General features: G+C 34.9%; 1 protein-coding gene across 2 annotated transcripts in view; it reads right to left on the bottom strand.

The window, feature by feature from the left end:
* The window catches only part of DppIII (dipeptidyl peptidase 3), a 43,552-nt gene extending 28,203 nt beyond the window's left edge, over nt 1–15,349 (bottom strand). The window contains exons 1-5 of one of the 2 annotated variants that reach the window (XM_081730187.1): nt 15,208–15,349; nt 9,002–9,194; nt 7,142–7,261; nt 3,476–3,703; nt 114–251 (exon numbers count right to left, since the gene is read on the bottom strand). In XM_081730187.1, the coding sequence (XP_081586313.1) occupies nt 114–251; nt 3,476–3,703; nt 7,142–7,261; nt 9,002–9,157 (642 nt within the window). In that variant the 5' untranslated portion in view covers nt 9,158–9,194; nt 15,208–15,349. Of the gene's footprint in view, nt 1–113; nt 252–3,475; nt 3,704–7,141; nt 7,262–9,001; nt 9,195–14,911; nt 15,173–15,207 lie in introns of those variants that run through there. The other variant, XM_081730186.1, reaches the window with a different exon arrangement.
* Nucleotides 15,350–19,562: the final 4,213 nt, after the last annotated feature.

Below are 19,562 nucleotides of genomic sequence, written 5' to 3'. Positions count from 1 at the left end.
AAAAAAAAAAAATAGCCCTCGCATGTATTCGGCTGGCAAAAGGAAGACCTTAATTAAAAGATAGCCTATTATTTAAATAATAATAAATTATTATAAGAAGAAGACTGACGTACCTCATAATTAGTAACTCCATTCTCAATCGTTTTGATCACTCGAGTGTTGTAGGCATCTAAGTTTTTGATTTTCAGAAATTCATTCACGAGTTCTGCATCTTTCATAGTGCAGTTCCCTGAGAAGTACGTTGTTATACCCTGAAACACAATAATAAGTAAATTAAAAAAAAAAAAAAAACTCAATTTATTTGATTGCTTACAAATCTAGGATTCCTATTTGAATTAAGAACACCCAAATGACTACTGGAAGCAAAGCTTAAACACCTATTTAAGTAAAATTATTCGTAGTCTTCAGAATAGCTAAAAGGATGATTAGAGTGGAAACCTATGCGAAACACAACTCTTACTAAACATGTAGAGAACTCTTCACAGAGAAATTTAATAAAGCTGCACTGTGAAGTTTCCCGTATATAACCACGCTCTTGCCAAACACCTCCATGCAATACACAGGGTGGACCATTTACCTTCATATGCCCTTGTAAATTTTAAACTAATACACAAAAAACGCCATGAAATTTTGTTCCATGCAAATATCGGAAGGGGAACATTGTTTGACACACTCCGCAATACTACAAGGATAACATTGTTGCGAACCCAATATAAAGTTGCATTTTTTAAATGCCACCACGTCAGGTTATTACATATGTCAAATCTACATGTAACACGAAAATATACAATATCACACTTCTCATGCAATGTTGCAACCTAAGAATACTACAGTATTACAAACATCCAAGTTTTGATTCCATCTACAGCAGTTATAACGCAAATGAGAGAGACGCCGCAATGCACATCCAAAGAACTTTAGTGTCTGATACTACGATCATAATATGATGGATATGAACTGAGTTACAAGGGATTGAAATTTTTTACTTTTTTAAAAAACCCTTTATTTCGAAAAACTGCTTAGATAAGTACCTCATTCAACTGCACAGATGATTTTTAATAGATATGATCACAATGCCGTTTACAGCAATTTGTTATCTCAAACCTTTTTGAAGATATGATATAAACTTAGTTTGCAGCACTGCTTAAAATTATGTAATTCCGAGAACTTATTGTAGTTACACTCAAAAAGTATTGCTGTAACATTATAGAAGCACAGGAAATCAAAAATTGTTTTAAAAAGTTTCACAAATACATCATTTTAAGCAATATATCAAATTTTACCATTTCTTTTCCTTATCTCCCGAATCGTTTGAGATATCGAATTGCTGTAAATGATATTTATGAAATTTATGTCTATTGAAAACCATCTACGTAATTCTCTGTAATAGTTATCTAAATACTTTTTTGAAATCTTTGAAAAAGTCTAAATTTTCAGTTTCTTGTAACTGTTTTTACTTGTTCGAAATACGTCGTATGACGATCGTAGTTATTCGACATTAAGATACTTTGAATGTATATTACCCCATCCATCCCACTTCCGTTATTACTGATGTAGAACCCTTCAAAATGTGATTCTTTTTCGATGTTTGTGATACTGTAGCGTCCTTAGCTTGCAACACTGCATAACAAGTCATATTGTATGTTTTGGTATGCATGCACATTTCAAATATAATAACCTACGTAGTGCCATTTGGAAAAATACAATTTTACGCTGTTTGGGAAACACTCTTGACCTTGTGGTATCGCAGATAGGGCGGCAACAGAATCTATGAAAAAGACTTCCTTGACTTTCTCCGGTTTTCCAGAACATTTTCTAAAATTTTCACTGATAGATATTTAACCATATAAAACTTATCAAGTTTGTGGAAAAATAAGACCAAGAAAATCTGACACCCATAATACGTAATATATTTGCGTAAGTACTAACTAGAACAATGAGTAATATAAAAAAATGTACAACGTATTTTATTACAGGGTTCCTACTGATCTGGAGAAATTTATTTCCCGGACTTTCCTTGACCTTTGGCAGGAAATTTCCTGACTTTCATGACAGGTGTCAGATGACGTTGACATATAAATAAGGAATAAGTAACGGTGAATATTTATATATTAGAACATTTACTCTATAGAAACAAATAGTAATCAATTGCTCATACGTATATTCCACTTACCTTCCATAAAAATCTGAACATCTATAATGGTTGGCTAAGCTGAAATTGGTATACAATTAATGTTAGAAAACATGTATTTTATAAAATTTCCCTGACTAGTAGAAACCCTGTATTATGAAATTATGAAATGTTACTATCAAATAGAGGAGTATTCATGTATATAGAACGATTGCACTGGGTTAACTCATACAGTCCTGGCAACGTCAGCCTAGATAACTATCCAGTCTTTCTTGAGATAACACAGAACAATCCGAAATCAACATTTCCAACTTACCTTAATGTAAAACGGAATAAAACTGTTGTAGGTCCATATATTCGTAAAAGAAAAATCTCTCTTTTTTTCTTACATTTTTAGTCTTTTGTAGCAAAAAAAAAAAAAAAAAAAAATATATATATATATATATATATATATATATATTAGAGAATAAATGTTCACTAAAGTGTCTTGTATATTTGTGGTAAAAAGTAAAGTAGGACCAAGAATTGGTTACAATCTCATTTTTAGAAATCCATGACTCAACAGAATTCCCTGACTTTTCCTGTTTTTTCGGGTACACAGAGTGTGTCAAATAATATCCTCTGACGATATTTGCATAGTACAAAATTTGAACTTTTTTATTCATTAGTTTAAAAGTCACAAGTATGTACCAATATAAAGGGTCCACCACCCTCTGGGGCAGACCATTACTGGGGCAGAAAAATTTGTTACCGGGGCCCTCGGCAGCCATTTCCAACACATGTTATAGTCAAACTGCTCACGGGCAAATGGAAATAGCATTATTAATAAAAACTTCATTCTATTTCCTTTTTCTCTTTGTTGTCACAGCGCTTTACATGATCGAACTACTTATTATTTGGACCATCTAACGGCCAATAAATGAAAATTCATGTTCAGACTTATATTACAGGCCTGTATGTTTTCGAACCAAATTACGTCACTCTATTGACATAATTAAATATTTTTCCTCTTAATTTTACTTGCAAAAATCAGGATTGCCACATACGGAAGTATTTTCTACTTATGACAAAATATCCATACTATTATTAAATTAAAAAAAAAAAAAAAAAGTTTGCTAATTTCAAGCGTAAATTTAGAAAAATCTGACATTATTCTGTATATCAGTTCCCAATGAATACAAAATCCGGATTATTCCGCTTCTCAAAGTTTTCTATGAAACAATAATCAAAATAAATTGCTTGGAGAATTTAATTTCACCTCAAGGACCATTAATAAAAACAAGATACTCATTTATATCGACCACATTTATACCAAAGATACAACATAAAGAAATAGAACAATACCTTCTCGCCTAATCCTAGAGCTTTTTCTCGATCGCTCAGAGAATATACATAGTGCTTGCATCTGTCCCACAATGACTGCATCACCTTTGGCTCTCTACGATACGCTTCACTTGCTTTCACTAATGCTTCAAACTTTTCCACTGGGAGATTTGGTACAAATTTGCTATCACCAAAGCTTTTGTAGTTTCCTGCATTTGTCAACACCCCTGAAGAATACACCAGAACAGCCTACAAAACAAAATTCAATTCAGTGTATTTATTTATTTGTGGTACAATCACGTTTATGGTACAGTAACTACAAAAATTCGCAAAGCAAGTAAGCAACTAAACAAAATATTTGCTTCAGATAAACATACAAAAGTAGTTCTGTACACACTATTTCCATTATCAATCTAAAATTTCTATTATTATGATTATTATTATTATTATTATTATTTCAACAACTTTCCTCTATATTTAGAACTCTCCCAAAATTCCATTCTATCTCACCTGATAACGTCATCAAAATCTGTCTGTCAAAACCCAAACTGTGGTCACGTCAGTTTTAAAGATGAGTCCCTATTATCTATATTGGCAAGATACTTGCTTTAAAGATGAAATCTTGGGTTACCTTATTATCTTACATATATCTGTTTCTGCTTGATTCCTGCTTTGAAAAATCATGAAAATTACTAAGAATGTGCTGATGCCAAATGTTATCATTTTGGCTTCCATTACCCTTCAGTGACCTAATCTGTCTTATTTCTTTCCCAACATGTAATTGTTAACGTGTAATAAGAAATCAAGTTCAATTGCCAATAACCATACGGTATCATTATACGTTAACGCTCATTCTATGTAATAAAAAAATGAAAGTTGTTACCTTAACTTTTTAGAAGCGGGCGTGGCATATAAACACAAAATCTGGACGAAGAGAATGGGTGTGGTTATTAGCCTCATCTGCGTTTAATGTCCCAAGTAAGTCACTATACTGATACGTATTGCACCGTAATGAAACTTCATTTTGAAAATTATTATTTTCGTCTCTGAAGCTGACTATTCCTGCAAGATTTGCTGAATATTTCCTTATTCCGCTCAGTATTTTCCCAACTCGGTCTATGAAATATGCTAGTTTTTTGGATCACGTGAGTGGGTTAAGGTAGCTAAAGGATCCAAACTTTTCTGATGAAAACGTTTCTACAACATAACTGTTACATTGACTGACTTTCACATTTTCTTCACAATCCTCTGGAAGCCGCTCATTTACGAGTATTAAACACAATTATACTGTACAATGTTTCTATCTGAAAATTTTGATTCTTTGGTTACCTTAACTCGTTGATCATGTCGCTGAGGAAACAATTCAGTTACGCAATAAAGGTAATAAATTTCATTCTTACGTATAATGCAATATCATTAAATGATACAGTTAAGTTTGCATTCACTTAAATAAGAAGTGTCCTTCTTCATTTCCTCACACGTATTCCAGATCATTTTAATTAAATGATATTTTATTTCTCTTTTTATTATTATTCATAAGCAGTCCTCGAAAAATTTTCTTCTCACCCCGGCGTCACTATAATACAAATTTACCTTGATACATAGACCTAAATGTTTTGGCCTTAAATTATTGTTACTGGCATAAATTAATTAAATGTATTACTGAAATAAGTATATTTGAGGTTCAAGGAAAATTGGAAATGTTGAATTTTATAACGAATTTATTACAATTAGATTTCAACGCATCTAAACACACACACACACATTATAAAACACCATATTCGCACATTCAGTCGCCATATCGACCTGGCGCCCGGGATTTTTCGAGACCTGCATATAAATAATTTTAGGAATCCTCTTGCTAAACCCTTTCATTTTATACGCCACACAAAATGTTTCAGGAACATTTGAATTTTAAAATTAACACTATGACACTAGAATCCGCCATATTTAACTTGAGATGACAGCATAACCCGAGTCAATCTTAAAATTGTAATAGATCATCGATACCTCATATACATTACATTCTATTAAGCCGCATAGGTTCTACGTAGGAATAAAGACATCCATCAGCATACATATCCACACAAGTATACGTTAAAAAATATCCTTCCATTAGTTCACTCTATGGCCTATAGAACCAGAAGGTTCAATCCCACGTTCACAAAAGCTCTCCGTTGATTCTGACCTTAGCTAATTTGATCCAGTTTCTACTTTATATTCCTATTTCTGCGAGATCCATCTTATGAGGTTTGTTACATAAGCTCTAAGCCTAATCAAAAAATATTACAAAACCACATAATACTTTTAGGCTGTATTTATTGAGTCTTCCTATGAAGTAATATCAAATCTGGTTTTAATATGGACTTTTATTCTGTCGTTACAGATCCAGAAAGACAGAAGAGGGAGCAAAGTGTGATCAAATGGAGAAATTCAAAGCGAGAGCTGTTACTGAATATATCCACAAAAAAAGGTTTAAAGTCGCACGAGATCCACGCCAAAATGATTGCTGCTTTAGGTGATAGTACCCCTTCATATGCCACACAGAAGAAATGGGCAGCCGAATTTAAAAGAGAGAGAACCTCTATTGAGGATGACACTCGATCACGAAGGCCCTTGGAAGCACTAACACAGGAGAACATTGACGAAGGGCATGAAAACATCAGGAATGATCGGCGAATGACCATAAAGCAGATTGCTAAGACACTGGACTTATCTACTGCATGTATTGACCGAATTATCACCCAGCATCTGGGAATGAGCAAGAGTTCCGCGAAATGAGTGCCTCTTCACTTTGACACTTGATTAAAAGCTCACCAGACGCAACATTTTAAGGGACAATCTTCATCTCTTTCGAACAAATCCAGATCATTTCGCACTCGATTCATAACAGTAGATGAAAACTGGGTCTACCATTACCAACCAGAGTCCAAGGTTCCAAGCAGAGGAATCACTCCTCAACCCTTCCACAAAAGGCCAAATCCGTGCCCTCAGCTGGAAAACTGATGGCTACAGTTTTCTGGGATTCAAAAGAGATAGTGATTGTGGATTATCTTTCAAAGAGGAATAGTGACAGGGGAGTACTATGCAGGTCATCTACGACCGCTGCGTGATGATATTTATCAGAAACGTCGTGGAAAACTGACAGTAGTGTGCTTCTCCATCAAGACAATGCCCTTAGCTACAAGTCAGTCATCGCAATTCTTCCAAAGGTCAAAAAGAAGTTGGAAAGTACTCATTTTGACACTGATGATGACGTCATACATGCCGTAGATGAAATTTTATGCGCCTTCAACATTTTTTTTTTTTTTTTTAACCAGCGGCAATAACGCACTTGAACATCGATGGGAAAAATGTGTTGACTTGTCAGGGAACTATGTTGAAAAGTGAAAATGAAATGAAATCTTTGAGTTTTACGTCCCACGGTTATGCCGGTTAGGCTAAAGGAGACGGTGATGATGAGAGATGAGTGAAATGGTGGAATGAAGAAAGTGGGAGGAAACGGGAGAACCCCGAGAAAACCCACGAGCACGGTTATGTTGAAAAGTAACATCATCCATAAACTCTCTGTTGCTCCGTTCATAGGTAGGCTTAGAACCTTTGTAACAACCCTTCTATATTTTACTTCATTCCCAACTAGTCGCAGAGAGAAATTCGACAATCATGAATAATGTGAAATGCACTTACTTGATATTCATCCTCGGTTAAACCTGCATCACCTAATGCTGCTTTCTTTAATTCAGGTAAAGGCTGTGCTGAGTACATCTTTCGAAGCAATATAAAAATAAGAGGAGATTCCAAAGACGTCTAAAATTGAAAATAACAAAAATTGTTAATAATATACTCCCACAAAGAAAGGCACAAAACACGTATTACTTTATATTTCGTAAATAACATAATATTGATTACTCTACAATGTAAATACTATCATTTTAAAAAAATGATACAAAAACAGTATATATTCTAGAGATCATGATAATTCTTTTAAGTAGTATACAGGGAGTTCCGTAAGTTTCCATACATAAGGAAAATAAACATTTTGGTATTCAGGTACGCCATTTTAAGCACAACTCCAGCTGTGCTTATACGTGTTCAACTCCAATAGGTTTCATGATATTAAGTCTCAGTGAAGAAAACCCTTATAACTCAGAAACTACTCGAGTCTCAGTGATGAAATTTTAACCACTTGTTACTGCACAACTATCACCTATTTTGTACAAATTTGAGATTTTTCACTTCTGTCCTCCCTGAAATATTTGATGGTGAAAATATACGATTTTCGAAAATTCGCAAAGTTTAAAAATTTCCACAAAATCAAGTATATAATTCTCATACCTGAAACTTGTTCAGGACATTGTCAATTATCTAGTCTCTATGTAGACAAAGAATTGAAGGTGAGTCTCATTTATTTCGTTTCAAAATGTACATTCCAAAATGGCAATTTCTAGGTTTCCAGTCTCCATGTTCAGAGCTTCTTTTCTCGATGTTCTGAACCACGTCTCAATGTGTGCAGAACACAGAATGTTGTCCATTCCATTATCTTTCATATGGTTTTGGTTTGAACTCATTATCTTTAAAACCTAAAAAGTTACAGCGTTTAACGGAATGCACTAAAAAGTTCAAAATGTGCTCAGGCGCCTAGACAAAATGGCCGCTACGACAAAACCTGCGCGGCTAAAAAAAATAAATGAATGCCCGTTTTCAACTGCCTAAATGTGGTACAAACTTAGGCAAATAATAATAATAATAATAATAATAATAATAAACTAAATTTTGTCAGCAACCCTCATTGGTCGATTTCATTTCGATTGCCCCCTACGTATTAACTTCGAGATAAAAAAAAAAAAAAAAAAAAAAAATGCCAGAGCACATTTAAACTGCATGGAAAAGGTTTTGTTCCCTGGATACAAGGTTCTCCTTGGTTTTGTTTTCTTTTCTCTTTGTAAGTTACTCAATATATACCGGATTTGCTATATTTCTGTGTCCCTAGGAATCCCTCCCAAGTCCGATTTCACAATCGGCATCGGTCCTCATCTTCATTCATGAGTCATTTTTCCACAGTCCCCTAACTTTTGGGGCGCAAATGTAGTATGTGATATGGATTTTCCTGCATACTTCTTTTTGCCTTCTTCCTATTACTGAATGCTTTTATCATTTCTTTATACTTATTTTCATTATTATGGTTATTTAAAAGAAAAATACACGAAAACAAAATTTTCTCTACATTTATTCTTCCCCCTCCTGTATTTTCCTCTCAATTCGCCAACGTTATCAGTTATCACATCATTCTACACTCTAATGTTAGCGAGTGTTCTAGTTTACTTTCTTTGGCGTTAAGTGATTGTTATTAAATTTCAAGAGCAGATATGTAGATTTCAACTGGATACATAAAACAAATAAAAATGATTTTTTTTCCCACAAAATGCTTGCAATGACGTTCAGTTAAATACAATACATATACGATACAACCAATACCGTAACGGTACGACCAATTCGGTTTCGAAATTGTATACTGTAAAATGTTCCTGAAATGTTAAAATACTTTACCTGTACTAAAACAATAAGACCTCCATTCCATGCAGCCTGACTCAAGTAATGTGCATATAACTTTTCTTCGTCATTAAGAGCGTTAAATGCTGTCTCGCAGTCTAAGGTCACAACAGGCTGATTATTGGGCAAAACAAACTGATTTGTGTCAGCCATCCTGGGCAACTTATCCAATACAACTTTTGGTTGGGTTCTGAAACGAGACAATTCAGTATTTTATTACATATTTATAGCTGAAAATGAGTAACACATAGCCAATTACTAACGAATTCTATTGTAGGTCTGCTTTAAGTCGGAACCGTGTGTCTGATTCGCTTGCCTTGCTAGTCAAACATTTTGTTGAAACGTAAGTAATACCTTTCTATAAGCTTATAAAACGATTTAAGACACACAGTTATGTTTAAGGGGGTCAAAGGCAAAAGAAAACACTACAGTTGAATTTTGAACGATACTTTTTATAAAGGTCTGTATCTACAGCTTGCATATTTAAGTTGAATATTCACAGTGGAGATCAAACAAACACAGTACAAGGACGTAAAGCACCAACGTGTGTAACATTATCCCAATTTAATACTTTTTGATGTCTTTGCTAATAAATGTAGAAAAGCGCAACAACTATATTAAGAATCCGTGAAAATCTTACCCAACCTTCAAGAAAGTGGAACACCCTGAACTTTAAAACGTATTTTCAAAATGTTAAGTTTAAAGAAAGAATCTCCATAGAAATAAAAGAATCTACATGCACGGTGAACAGCCTAGCAGCGTAGTTGACGACAATGAGGAAGTTGCCAGAGATCAACGAAAACCTTTAGAAAAGTTGTCGTCGTCATTTTCTCGGATACAATCTAACATTATTTTATCTCCAGTATTAAATATATATCTTATAACTACCATTAGCAAATATTGAATACTCATAATTGGGCTTTTATTCGATTTTCTTTTCAGAACCGAGAGAGAATGCGCATCACATATCTATCTTCAATACATATTCTATTTTCATTTTGCTTAAAAAGAGGTATCTTTAGATTTTGTATAACGAACAGTAACAAGATTAGAAACAACTATCGATCTAGTACTCACGAAAGCACATAAATCCTTCTATAACAATGAAGATTTATTACTTACTATTCTTTACCTGCTTTCTCTACCAATTTGAGCATTGTTAAAAAAAAATACCAGATCTGTTTTGGCCCCTTTTACAGCTCCAATATCCCTTAAAACTATGCTTAAACTCTTTGACATGAAGAGCTTAAGACGACTGTCCAGCAATCTAAAATCGGAGGATGTGTGGTCTAGTTTGGTTTGAGTTTAATGTTCCTTTCCAGCACAGGGTTACATGAAACATGGACCTACAGTTTAACACGGGTTGGTAGGTTGAATTGGGGTTTAGCGTTCCTTTCAACAGCGAGGCAATATCAAATGTGCTACAGTTTAACGTGGGACTCCTATACGGGAGTAGCTTAACGCGGGATTCGATCCACAAGAGTACTCACTGAACCCACGTCTTCCGATCTAGTCATGATCGACTACTACTTGGAAACAAGGGAATATTCAGCATATTGTGATGCAAATATATAAATACAGGTATTTCAAAACAACACTAACAACGTTTTTGTGACACCAAGGTAAGACAAAAAATATAGACCAACCTGGGTGCACAAATGCTTCCTTCCGGAGTTATAGGCTGCCGAAAACACGACAAAAATGAACTTTAAAAGATCCATAGCTCCAATACTATGGGACCTACTGTAGTCAGGTCACGACTTTACTTAGGAACTAATATGTGCGCTATCCAAAAATATATGTATAAGAATCCTGCGGTACTCACACAACAATTTTTGGCAACAGGTATAATTTGAAGTACTCACTAACTACCTCTATAAAAATTGTTCTGTAGGCACATACTAGTTTCTAAGTAAAGTCGTGACCTGACTACAGCAGGTCTCATAGTATTGGAGCTATGGAGCTTTAAATTTCATTTTTTAATTTTTAGGCAGCCTATAACTCCGAAAGAAAAGCATATGTGCAACCAGGTTGGTCTACACTTTTTATCTTATCTTGCTGTCACTAATTAAATCCCAAACGTTGTCGTCGTTTTGAAGCACTCTGTATATTGATTGATTTACGGGATGCAAACATACCTTAGATTAACATCAACCATCCGATGTTAGATAGAACAAAGACAGAAGAAAGTATTTGCAATAACAAATGTTCTCACGTATCAAGAAATTTTGAAACAACCACGTCCACATCTACAAGGTGCGTTATTTAGAATAGGATGAGATATATGGTTTTCTAGGTTGAAAGAAGTTAGCTGAAAAGAAGAACTTACCCAACTCAGCAAATTATACATTAAAAACATGTCTTCCTTGTATTTCTTAGAGCCTCTTATCTTTAATGCACGCCTATCATGCAAAAGCCATAAAAGATAAGAAGCTTTTTAGATCCTTTTTTCCGCGAACCTCTAATCTACAAACCACACTCAGATATCTCACTTCGATGGTCTCTTTCACTACTTGATAATTGATATAAAAAACTTTAAAATAATAAAAAAGATCACTTGGTTTTACCTTGTCAACTTTTTTTTTTTTTATTATTATTATATAGAGAGCTAGATTGATATTTTGCTTCGTTCGATTCCCAATAGGAAAGCACAAATAATAACCACTCACTTTCATTACTGATCTGTCTCGTTTACCTAAAAAGCATAAACATGGAACGTTACACAAAAAGCATAGGACAAAAAATAACGTTCACACCGAGAGTTGAGTTGAGTTGATTTTGAGTTTAATGGCCCTTTCAGCAGCGAGGCTATATGAGACATGGACCTACTGATTAACATAGAATCCAAATCACATGAGCTCCCGCCGGGAATCGAACCCGCGTCTCCCACGCCAAAAGCGCGTACGCTAACCGCTTAGCCACGAAGGAGCTCTAATAAGTATTGAGACTTCAGTATGAAATACTGTACGTTAAATAACATTATAAGAGAAAAGTTTTACAAAGCAAATGGAAGACGACCGAGCTCCTTCGCGGTTAGCGTACGGCATGGGAGACCCGGGTCGATTCCCGACAGGAGTTCATGTGGTTCGGCTTTCACGTTAATCAGTAGGTCAACGTCTCATATCGTCGGTGAAAGGGCGAAGTGGCGTATCTTGAATTTATAATTTTACAGGAGAGTGATTTAAAATGTCTCGTTCAACGTTATATCTTGCTTTACATTTCAAAATACGCCATTTTCAGAACGTTCATACCTCTGTTAATATAAGGAATTCCGGTATGAAATTTATAGTTGATAGAGAAGGTTAAATGAGGATAGATGGTGGGCATAACTCAAAATCACGTTTTCAAGTTACGCCACTTCGCCCTTTCACCGACGATATAGCTTCGCTGCTGAAAGGGACGCTAAACTCAAAATCAACTCAATACTGTTTATTTTTAAAGACATGGCGGAGAGAGAAAAAGCCATCTCAATATTGAATATATATACTTGGCCTATATCTTTCGAATAGTGATTCTGCCAGTGAGAGGTCTTAGGTTTAATCCCACAGTGAGTCAATCGGGAGCAAGGGCTATCTTCAAAGCCAAGAAAATGATGGAAAGACACATGTAAATAAAGCTCAGGACGATACGTTCATAGTGGTGTAAATCGAGCGGACGTGAACTTACGATTAGGGTCTTGCTTCGCTATCGGGAGGATCTGGGTTCGAATCCGGTGATCAAACATGCTGAGGAATTCCTCTCAATTCACAAGGCGAAACAGGGATGGTTCCGTTGAATATACGGATCTTAGTTGACTTCATCCTACTTCTTTTCTTATTGTTGTTGTGGTCATTGATTTTAGTTATTACGTATTTATTGAAATATAAACTGTCCTCGCAGGTTGTATCTGGAAGCTTGTTTGATAGATAAATCTCGGGTGAGTATGATAACTTTAGAAAGCTAATTTTGAGATAATCGAAATTTAAAGTGCTGGACTCTGTATGATTGCACAGTTACCACCAGATACATACTCAAGTTCCTTCGCAAGCAATGGCGACATGAGACACCGCTCTACATTCACCGGTGCGTAGCTTTCTTCGTAGCTATATAACTCAATTTTCACAATTTCGGAGATACCTCTCTTTACACACGCACCAGAGAAATAATTCTCACATTGCTTATTCAGGTACAGAGTTTCATTAACAATAGAACATCAACCATAAAATAACAAGTGCTTGTAATAAAGGTGTGAAGGAACCATCTTCAAAAGATAAAGATCAATAATATTTAAAATAATAAACAGAAATCTCAATGTTTATTTACGTCATGTTGTTTTGTGTTTTTCTATCTGCAGCCAGGAAAAGGCAATTACGAAAATACGCACTTCTTTCCTGTATTAAGTTGCTAAACAAAGGAATATTTATGTTCATGAAATATGAACTTCTGTTGGCAGGAAATTCACTCTTACTGCCTTAAAAAGTGTTTCTTAAGGGAAGAGTGGCATTAATGAGTGCAGATTGAAGTTAGAAGGGCTGAGTAAACTACAGCAAGCGGACATATGGCACAAAAACTGCAGTGCATACGACACGAACTTTAAAAACAAACCAATTTGTGTTACATAGTCACAAAAAGACGAATGCTATTCAGCCAAATCAGACAGGTGCGCAGGCGACAGCAAGGAGGTGCGTCCGTAGGGATCAACCGCATCAGCGACGGTGGGTATATGCATAAACGAGGATATTGGAAAAGCACTTTATACGACAGAAAACATGTATCTTGTGTGTGGCACAGCTTTGCGACAATTCTATAATCATTTTGTATACTGCCTTCACATAATATCACTTCATCATAGAACTTCGATATATTTTAATTTATTAAGGTTTACTACTACTATTATTATTATTATTATTTCAATTTTAGATTTTGGCCTGGAAATGTTTCTTCCACTTTTGTCGATCTTTAGCTTCCTCTTTTAACTCCCAATATTTTCTCATAGGTAGATTATTTTCGGAACAGCTACGACTTTTGGCGCGAAGCTAGTCGATTTGTGCACAGTGAAAGCGCTGTGGTCAGCATGTATGAGTTGTTAGCCAATTATTTTCGCGCCGTTGTAGATACGTTATACTGCGCAACTGGATTCAGAAGTGCACATACGAATGCTCGCAGCTGTTCCGAAAATAATCTACCTACAGTTGTAAAATTTAGTATCGGTAACATTTTTTCCGTGAATTTCGTCCCCATATAGAATGGGGTAGCACCTAAAATTTTGCTATCACATTTAGCTTTAATGCTTCTTCCTCTTATTAATTTCCATTCTATATTTCTGTATTTCTGCCTAATACTGCAGCATACACGGACTAGGTTAGTTAATAAAACAGTGGGTTTCAAGCACTGCCACATAATGTTCTATTGCCTGTTTTCCAAACATGGCATACGCGAACTCATATAGTCCACAATTTAAGTTTTTCTCCCTAATTAATCACCCTGCACTGATGACCTTTACTTTTGTTATTTTCAAGTTGACATTTCGTCTAATTCTGTTCATTTCTCTGTAACTTATGTCTTTCGGGCAACCGTCGAAAAACTAATTTCCTTAACCGGCATTGTAAAAGTTTACCTATAAAAATTATGTTTTCTCCCTGTGCCAATATATTGTCTATATTAGTAAAATCAAAAAGCACTCTTGTCTAGTTTGTCACATGGTAGTATGTTTCTTTTCCTTTTGCATAAAACACTTTCTAATAACCTACCGGTTATGTCCTCTGCACCGAGAAATGTGACGTCACCTATAGAATGCAATTATTACAGGTGCTAAGTTTATTCTTTCGGGCCCATATTCTCAATCTGCACCATCAAAGCAAGTAAAACAATTAACCATGAACTATATGGTTACCTCATTTAGTTTGTTAATCAGAAATCAATTCTCACCCGCTAATGACTCCCAAGGTAGGAACAGGATGTGTTCCGCTCCACCTAATCTGATATCTTTTCAGTGGTCGACATGGTAAATATTGTGAAACAGGAAGCAGATGAATTTCACATGTGACAGGTACAGCATTTACTATCCGGCGTCTACATAGTAATACACGATTATATGATTTTACGCGCATACAAGAGAATAAATGTCTACAGTTATATACAATTGATTGTATCATTTTTACAAAGTACAAATAAATATATATACAATTAATATAATATACAAATATTCCAAATCCAAACCCTACCAAATGCATCCAAAGGCACAGACTCAAAATCAAAACTCTTGCAATATTGCCAACCCAGGGCTCCAAGATATCAGTAGGAACTGCTCGAAATTTTCACTATATTTTCGTAAATATCAAGTCAGAGATGTGCGTCTACGCGTAAAAAACGATAGTTTACGTTTACGTGTCAACAATGCGTAGACAATGTAAACAACGTAGACTATGTAGAATATGTCAACAACACGTAATTTAATATGGCGTCGTGGACAATAAAGGAGCTTTCTTTTGTCGTTACCTTGCGAAATTGCGTACAAAATACCTAGACCAGCGAATACTTAGTTTCGTCTTGATGAAGGAAAATAACAAATATTATGCATTTTGTAAAGAATGCAAGAAAAAATTGGCAAATACGGCAGCTTCAAGACTGAAAGCCCACAGCTGAGAATTAGTTTTGTACGTTTCATTATAAAAACAGTACTCGAACTGGAAAATCTAAGGAAGCGGTATGCACAGACAAAGGATATAGGATTCATTCTTCTACCTTTGTTAAATACTACATGGTAGTATGTTTCTTTTCCTTTTGCATAAAACACTTTCTAATAACCTACCGGTTATGTCCTCTGCACCGAGAAATGTGACGTCACCTATAGAATGCAATTATTACAGGTGCTAAGTTTATTCTTTCGGGCCCATATTCTCAATCTGCACCATCAAAGCAAGTAAAACAATTAACCATGAACTATATGGTTACCTCATTTAGTTTGTTAATCAGAAATCAATTCTCACCCGCTAATGACTCCCAAGGTAGGAACAGGATGTGTTCCGCTCCACCTAATCTGATATCTTTTCAGTGGTCGACATGGTAAATATTGTGAAACAGGAAGCAGATGAATTTCACATGTGACAGGTACAGCATTTACTATCCGGCGTCTACATAGTAATACACGATTATATGATTTTACGCGCATACAAGAGAATAAATGTTTACAGTTATATACAATTGATTGTATCATTTTTACAAAGTACAAATAAATATATATACAATTAATATAATATACAAATATTCCAAATCCAAACCCTACCAAATGCATCCAAAGGCACAGACTCAAAATCAAAACTCTTGCAATATTGCCAACCCAGGGCTCCAAGATATCAGTAGGAACTGCTCGAAATTTTCACTATATTTTCGTAAATATCAAGTCAGAGATGTGCGTCTACGCGTAAAAAACGATAGTTTACGTTTACGTGTCAACAATGCGTAGACAATGTAAACAACGTAGACTATGTAGAATATGTCAACAACACGTAATTTAATATGGCGTCGTGGACAATAAAGGAGCTTTCTTTTGTCGTTACCTTGCGAAATTGCGTACAAAATACCTAGACCAGCGAATAGTAACTTTCGAATACTTAGTTTCGTCTTGATGAAGGAAAATAACAAATATTATGCATTTTGTAAAGTATGCAAGAAAAAATTGGCAAATACGGCAGCTTCAAGACTGAAAGCCCACAGCTGAGAATTAGTTTTGTACGTTTCATTATAAAAACAGTACTCGAACTGGAAAATCTAAGGAAGCGGTATGCACAGACAAAGGATATAGGATTCATTCTTCTACCTTTGTTAAACACTACAGCAGCATCGACAGTGCAACTTCAGCGTTGTCATCCGTATCACTTTCAGATTAGATAATTCCCTCTACTTTTTATATGTTAGTCGTTTCCCTAATCTTTCGCTGCACCGAAGCAAAACAACTGAATGAGGAAACATGAACAAACGAGCAACGAAAAATGAAATTTTTTAGTTTTACGTCCCACGATTATGCCGGTTATGCTAAAGGAGACGGTGATGATGAGTAATGAATGAAATGGTGGAATGAAGAAAGTGGGAGAACCCCGAGAAAACCAACGCACACGGTATTTGTCCACCACAAAGTTCACTTGGCGGTAGCAGGGTTTGTACCCGGGACCCCAAACACCAGAGGTGAACGCTCTACCACTGAGCCACCGCGGCCCTTAAACGAGCAACGAAATTCTTCCTTACATTTGATCGTGGTTGTCTACATAGTCTACACGAGAAAAGGTGTAATGTAGATTACGTATAGATTACAGTAGACAATCGCGTAGACGTAAAATTATAGTTTACGGCACATCACTGTATCAAGTCCTCCCCCATGACCAAAAAAAAAAAAAATCGAATGCAGTTTCTGAGCTATTTAATTAAAGAAATTGTAGCGATATTGTTTAAATCCATTGAATCCACTTAAAGGAAGGAGTAAAAGTGAGGGGGAACGCGAGGATACGTCGTACCCCACTTCCAGAAAATATCTGTGGCGTCCCCTCGGTTTCTAAAAAGTAGAATTGGCAGAGATAGGCACGAGGAACGGCTTGACGTTATGTTTCCCCCTACTTTTTCAGATCCACTTTTACCCCTGTATAAAGGGTATCCACAACATATTTGAAGCTAAATTTCCTGAGTAGATTTTTAAAAGTTCCTAACTTACTATCCAATTTCGCACTCTTGCAAAATATTTTGTTTTCGGGTTAACTACCGCAAATGGCGGACCCGAAATTAAATATTTGCAGAGAAACGAAAACAATCAGACGAAATGCCTCTAAGAAAAAAAGGTAGTAACCATCATTATGTCTGTGAGGTGAGTATTTATTGAGAAAAACAAAGTTGAATTGTGGAGTAAGGATTCATTGTTATTAGTGAGTTTTATTAAGATAACAGTGAATAATTAGTAATATAATGTTGAAAATAGGTTCATATAGGTGTCAAGTGGGGTAGCCATCAGCGAAAGATTAGGCTTTTTTTCTTTTATATGCAGTTTCTACCAGGGCCGACGCAAGGGGATCGAGCCGTGTCACTGCTCAGGGCAGCAAATCTGATGGGCGGCAAAATTTGAGAATGAAAAGAATATAAAGAATATGGAACATTTACGTTTACCTAAAAAAAATTATAATAAACTAAATAATTATTTTAGGAATACAAAACTTTCTTTAACTACAAATTGTATTGATGAACAATACGGTAAATTGATAAAGTATATGTCAGAAGGGATTGAAATATCTAAATATAAAAATATGCATAAGGTCTGTAGGAAAGGATATAAACCTAATACTCCTTGGATAAACGAGGAATTGTTAAGTTTAGTAAAACTGAGAGATAAATATTACTCTTTAATTAAAAAATTCCCAGATAATATAGATATACGAAATGAGCAGAGAAAACTTAGAAATATGGTAACAAAGTCTAGACGGCAACTGAAGAGCAAGTACTATCACAAGAAAAAAAATACAGAAATCTTTGTCTGACAGTAGGAAATTTTGGGGTGTTGTTAAAGAAATATTAACTAATAAGATAAATAATGATATAGATTGTATACAATTGAAAATAGGAAATGCCTTAGTTGGTAATGAACATATACCAAATGTGTTGAATGATCATTTTGCAAATGTTGGTAAAACACTAGCATCAAAGATACCCTTAATGGAAAATACAGCTTTGAATACGGGTATACCATACATCCGCTCATTCTTTTTTACGCAAGTTACCCACATGGAAATTATTAGAATTATTAGTTCGCTAAAGAAAAAAAGAAATCAGACAAAAGATGGATTACATAATGAAATTTTAATAAATTGCAAGGACACCATAAGCCATACTTTATCTGAATTAGTAAATCTTTCCTTTACTCTAGGCGAATTTCCAATGCAATGTAAAACTGCCAAAGTCATTCCAATTTATAAAGGCGAAAGCATTTGATACACTCAAACATAACATATTCCTTCAAAAGCTAGAAAATTTAGGATTCAGATGTATATTTCTTTCATGGTTTAAAAGTTACTTGTCTAATAGGTCACAATATGTCTTAGTAAATGGGAAAGAAAATAATGAGACTCAAATAGAGTATGGTATTCCTCAAGGTTCCATATTGGGACCGTTACTGTTCTTAATTTATGTAAATGATATTCATCTGCTTAATCTAAGAGGTAGGATAACTTTATTTGCTGATGATAGTGCTATATTCTATAAAGCTGATACTGTAGAGGAACTGATAACATACAGTACATTAAAGAAGACTTATCTACATTATATCATTGGTTATGCATAAACTCGTTGTCATTAAATTTAGAAAAGTCTCATTACATAATTTTTCACAAGCCGTTGTCAAAGATAATTCTGTCTAACAAAATTGGAATTAAGAATTTGGAGGTGAAAAAAGTCGAATACTCTACATATTTAGGGATAATAATAGATCAACATCTAACTTGGGAATTACATATTAAAAATTTAGAAAAGAAAATAACTCATATTGTAGGTATTATGTACCGCTTTAGAAAAACCCTAACAACGAACTCAAAAAGAATGGTAT

Source organism: Thermobia domestica, chromosome 11, assembly GCF_964235325.1.
Source record: "Thermobia domestica chromosome 11, izTheDome1.hap1.1, whole genome shotgun sequence".
Lineage (NCBI taxonomy): Eukaryota > Metazoa > Arthropoda > Insecta > Zygentoma > Lepismatidae > Thermobia > Thermobia domestica.
Note: the sequence above shows the minus strand (reverse complement) of the source record. Positions and strands in the feature narration are given on the sequence as shown.